This window comes from Hevea brasiliensis, chromosome 14, assembly GCF_030052815.1.
Source record: "Hevea brasiliensis isolate MT/VB/25A 57/8 chromosome 14, ASM3005281v1, whole genome shotgun sequence".
NCBI classification, from domain to species: Eukaryota; Viridiplantae; Streptophyta; class Magnoliopsida; order Malpighiales; family Euphorbiaceae; genus Hevea; species Hevea brasiliensis.
In genome coordinates, this window is record NC_079506.1 from 42,309,141 (window position 1) to 42,314,264 (window position 5,124).

At 38.1% G+C, this 5,124-nt stretch overlaps 1 protein-coding gene across 1 annotated transcript; it reads left to right on the top strand.

Moving 5' to 3' along the window:
- The first annotated feature begins 3,039 nt into the window (after positions 1–3,039).
- On the top strand, positions 3,040–4,855 carry LOC131172955 (leucine-rich repeat extensin-like protein 5). Its single transcript, XM_058134590.1, has 4 exons — positions 3,040–3,531; positions 3,876–3,957; positions 4,048–4,121; positions 4,799–4,855. The coding sequence occupies exons 1-4, from the start codon at positions 3,040–3,042 to the stop codon at positions 4,853–4,855; spliced, it is 705 nt and encodes a 234-aa protein (XP_057990573.1).
- The last annotated feature ends 269 nt before the right edge of the window (positions 4,856–5,124 follow it).

Below are 5,124 nucleotides of genomic sequence, written 5' to 3' on the forward strand. Positions count from 1 at the left end.
TGTATGAATGCTTTTTGCAGGATAAAGGAAGCTTTGATATCTGCTCCTATTATGCAGCCACCCGATTGGTCACTACCTTTTGAGTTAATGTGCGATGCTAGTGATTATGCCATTGGGGCTATTTTGGGACAAAGGAGAGATAAGAAGGTGTATGCGATATACTATGCAAGTAGGACATTAGATGATGCTCAAATAAATTACTCTACTACAGAGAAAGAGTTTTTGGCAGTGGTATTTGCAGTAGACAAATTCAGGTCCTATCTTGTGCGGTCAAAGGTAATAGTGTACACGAATCATGCAGCTATCAAGTATCTCCTTCAGAAAAAAGAGGCTAAACCTAGATTGATAAGGTGGGTGCTACTCCTTCAAGAGTTTGACTTGGAAATTAAAGATAAGAAAGGAGTAGAAAATGTGGTAGCAGATCATCTATCTAGATTGAGGCAAGAACAAGGAGAAAATTTGGGAATAGATGATTATTTCCCTGATGAACAACTGTTAGTAATCATGAATGCAAAAATTCCTTGGTATGCAGATTTTGTGAACTATCTAGTGTGCGGAATCCTCCCACCTGACCTAACATGGCAGCAAAAGAAGAAATTTCTTTTTGATGTAAAGGATTATGATTGGGAAGAGCCATTTTTGTTCAAGAGATGTGGAAATGGGCTGATTAGAAGATGTTTAGCTGATGAGGAGATAGGGAATGTTATTAAATATTGCCATTCTTCACTTTATGGGGGTCATATGAGTGTGACAAAGACTGCAGAAAAAGTTCTTCAAGCAGGGTTCTTCTGGCCACACATGTTTAAGGATGTGAGGAAGTTTGTAAATGCATGTGATAGGTGTCAAAGGATGGGTAATATCTCGAAGAGAGATGAAATGCCCCTCCAAAATATATTGGAAGTTGAACTATTTGATGTGTGGGGCATTGATTTCATGGGACCTTTTCCACCATCCTTTGGACACAAATACATTTTAGTTGGAGTAGATTATGTGAGTAAATGGGTTGAAGCTATACCATCTCCAACTAATGATGTTAGAGTTGTGATTAAATTCCTTAAAAAGTTCATTTTCACAAGATTTGGAACTCCACGTGCCATTATAAGTGATGGAGGTTCTCATTTTTGCAACCATCAATTTGAAAGATTATTACAAAAATATGGAGTGAAGCATAAGGTTGCAACACCCTACCATCCACAAACTAGTGGTCAAGTGGAGATCTCAAATAGAGAGCTGAAAAGAATTCTTGAAAAAACAGTGAATAGTTCAAGGAAAGATTGGTCACTAAAGTTAGATGATGCTCTTTGGGCCTATAGAACAGCTTTCAAAACTCCTATTGGCACCACCCCATTTAGATTGGTTTATGGGAAAGCTTGTCATTTACCTCTGGAGTTAGAGCATAGAGCATATTGGGCTATAAGGACACTGAACTTTGACTTGAAAACTGCAGGAGAAAAAAGAATGTTGCAACTAAATGAACTTGAGGAGTTTAGATTGGATGCTTATGAAAATGCCAAGCTTTACAAGGAAAGAACTAAGAGATGGCATGATAAGCATATTAGGAGGAAAGAATTTCAGGAAGGGGATGTTGTTCTTCTATATAACTCTAGATTAAGGTTATTTCCCGGAAAATTAAAGTCAAGATGGTCAGGGCCCTACACTGTTGTAAAAGTATATCCCTATGGAGCTGTTGAAATAGGCAATGAAACCTCAGGAACTTTCAAAGTTAATGGACAGAGATTAAAGCATTATATTATTGGAGAACCCACACAAAAGGTTGTAGAGGTTTCATGGCTTGGTTCTCCAATCAGGGATACTTAGGTGATTTGGAGTGGAAGGTCAAGCTTAAGACCTTAAACAAGCGCTTCTTGGGAGGCAACCCAAGCGTATCCTTTTATAGTTTATTAATTTTCCATTTCATTTCATTTTCAGTTTTCACCCTCATTAAACTCAAAAGTGACATCTGTTTATCTTTTATAGGTCATTTATGAAGATTGGGCAAATTAACAATTGTAGCAAAAAGAAAGAATTGAAGGGAAGCAAGTATAAGCAACATTCTACACTTTATCCAGTACCTGTGAACATTAACACCTTTAAACTTGTGCTAAATTGCTGATATTGCAATCTACTTGATAGCACATGTTTGATTTTGTGTTTTGTGTAAATTATGTGGAATGCAACTTGAATGAGGATCAATTTTGATATTTAGGACTGATGTGAGCGTTATTGAAGTGCAAAAATAGTGTTTGTTAAGTTTTACCTTTTTGTGTATACATAATTTTGTAGTCTGTTAGGAATTTACATATTTTTGTTTGAATTGCTGTTAGTTTTTACAGTCTGCAGATTTTTGCTACTGTTCATGCTGCTAAAAAGGTAAATTTCTATGTCCTTTCTGCAATTCTTGAATGTTTGGAACTTGTCTCAAATGCTGCTGAAAATGTGCTTTTGGTATAAGTTTAGAAAGAAGACCATTTCATTAAATGTGCAAAAAGGGTAGTCACAATTGGTGCCTAAATTAAAAAAAAAATATATATATATATATATATGTTTGCATGAGCTAAATGGAAATATATAGTGTTTGATGAGTTCTACGAGATGATGAGCTTAAATCCCTAGATTTTATGGTGTTTGTGTGTATATGGTAATTGCTGAGGGTCATGACAGCATTCCATAGCATTTGGACTGCTTTTGGTAAGTAAAATTAAAATTTTTCCCAAAACCTGCCGAAACTTGCTGATGATGTTGCTTGTCAAGCAGAGTCTTAAGCAAATTCTACTGAACCTTATGCTTAACCCCAAGCATGACCCATATTACCAAATGCCTGCCCCACATTTTAAAATACCCAAAATTTTCGCCATTTTTATAAGAGCCTCGCCTTCACTCCCGATAAACCTCGTCGACTCCTTTCCCACGCCATTTTTTCTAGCAAATCTTTACGGGAAGCCGAAAGGTTTCTTTCTTTTCATTAAAATGGTAAGAACTAAAATGTGGTCTTCCCACAAACCCAAACTCAGTAGATTTCGACATTCTGTCAAATCGAAAATGGGTATTCCATCCTCATTGCCCACAAACCCTAACCCCAGCCCCAGTCCGCCGCTCCCTCAGTCACCGCCACCACAAACGCTGCCATTACCTCAATCGCCACCACCTCAATCACCACCACTACCCCCAAGCCAAATACCACCTCTCATTCCGCCGACTCCCCTCTCGCCGCAAACCGAACCGCAAAATGAAACACCAATTCTCGACACTCATTCCCCAGAACCAGTGCCTGAGCCTGCGCCTACTCAAACGAAAACCAAAGGCAAAACAAAAAGGGCTGCCGGTAGACCCAAGGAAACCCCTGTTGGAAAACGGAAACTAGTACCCTCTATTCCTTTCGACCTAAATTCTCCACCTCAGCTGTCCTCTGAACTACCAAAGAAAAGGACTGTGTCTTCTCGCAAACTCCAGACCAAAGTGGCCCAAACACCAAGCACCTCGGTCTCCCTTACACTCTCCAAAGACTGGCTATCTGCCGATAATATAGAGGAGGTAATTTCTCCATTACCTTGGGCTTTTAGGGATATGGATATGAAAAATGCCTATGAGAAATTAGTTTCTAAACCTATTTTGGCAAATAAGTATATGGATGAGCAGATTTTGAAAGAATTAGGCATCTATGACTCTGTATTTGCCTATTTGGATGTCATTAATGGATCGATTTTGCTAAGATTAGGGAACCAGTGTACAAGGATTTGACCCTGGAATTTTTGAGTTCCTTAAGGCTGAATTTCAAACCAACAGTGCCTGAACATAAAGATGTGATATATTTTCGATGTGCTGGAATTGATAGGGAGTTAGAGATGGATGCTATGAATGCAATTTTTGGTTTTCAGGGTTCGGGGTATAAAAATATTGAGTGGCAGCAAACTGTTTATGACCCTGTTCAATTTTGGAAGGATATTGCACCTTTTGGGGGTTATTATAGACAGAGGACTGCAAAAGCCTCTAGGATAGTTGATCATGTGTTGAAATACCTCCATAGGTTCATTTCTTACACTGTTTTAGGAAGGGGACACAGTAACAATATTGTGGGTGCTGGTGACTTATTTCTCTTGTGGTGCATAAAGGAGAGAAAACAAGTAAGCACAGCCCATTTCATAGCTACTCATTGGCACCAAATTGTCACAAAGCATACTAAAGGTAGTATAGTTTTTGGGGGGTATATAACTGCTATAGCAAACTCATTTAGCTTTGATGCTAGCCTATATAAATTGCTGCCAGTTTCTGGGGAATCATATATAGACAGCACAATGTTGCTGCATATGGATGTTTGTGAGAAAATAGGCCATACCTATACTGCTACAAAGAAGATCCCGATACCACCGGTACTACAGACCCCACTACCTTTGCACCAGCAGTAACCACAACCAACCACTACCCCACGCCAGCAGACATTTTGTCCCTCTGAAGATCCTTGGAATCCAGAATAGCAAGTTTCACTGTCCAACCATCTGTTCCCTCACCCGACACCACAGAAATTCTTGCTACCTTGAAGAGCTTAGAAATCAAAATTGAAACCATGGGTCAGCAGCAGGTTAACCAAAAGAAGAAGCTAGAAAAGAAACTTAAAAAGAGATTTTTATCTCTTAAAAGAAATGTACAACATCAACTTCAAATGTTGGAGCTTTACAACAAACTGTCCCAATCCTACAACAATTTATATCATTGGGGCCAAGCCATGTTTCAAGAAATGAAAGACCTCACAGAAAATTTGAAACTGCTTCTGAAGCTTCAGATCACAATGAACCTACTGCAGAACCTCAAGGCACTCGATGCAAAGACCAAAGCCTTGACAGCAGAGCTTGATCAGTAGCAATAGTTCTAATTTCTGTTTTAGGTTTATTTTGTAATCTGTTTATTTTAATTTTCAAACTTTGGTAATAGTTGTAATACTTTGGTAATCTAAAACATGATTATACTTGCACTTCTTTCCTTTAGTTTATTTATTTTTATCTTATCTTCTGCTATGGACATAGTTATTCTGTGAATGGTTTTTGATTTAATTCTTGATTTAACTGTTAGATCTTATTTCTTTACACTTTTTCATCTTCTTGCACATTATTTTTGCACTTTAACTTTTCT

Coding starts and splice junctions, on each gene's coding strand:
- LOC131172955 (XM_058134590.1), top strand. CDS start 3,040: ATGGGTATTCCATCCTCATTGCCCACAAACCCTAACCCCAGCCCCAGT. Junction 3,532..3,875: donor CTGCCGATAATATAGAGGAG/GTAATTTCTCCA, acceptor TTTGGTTTTCAG/GGTTCGGGGTATAAAAATAT. Junction 3,958..4,047: donor GGATATTGCACCTTTTGGGG/GTTATTATAGAC, acceptor ACACTGTTTTAG/GAAGGGGACACAGTAACAAT.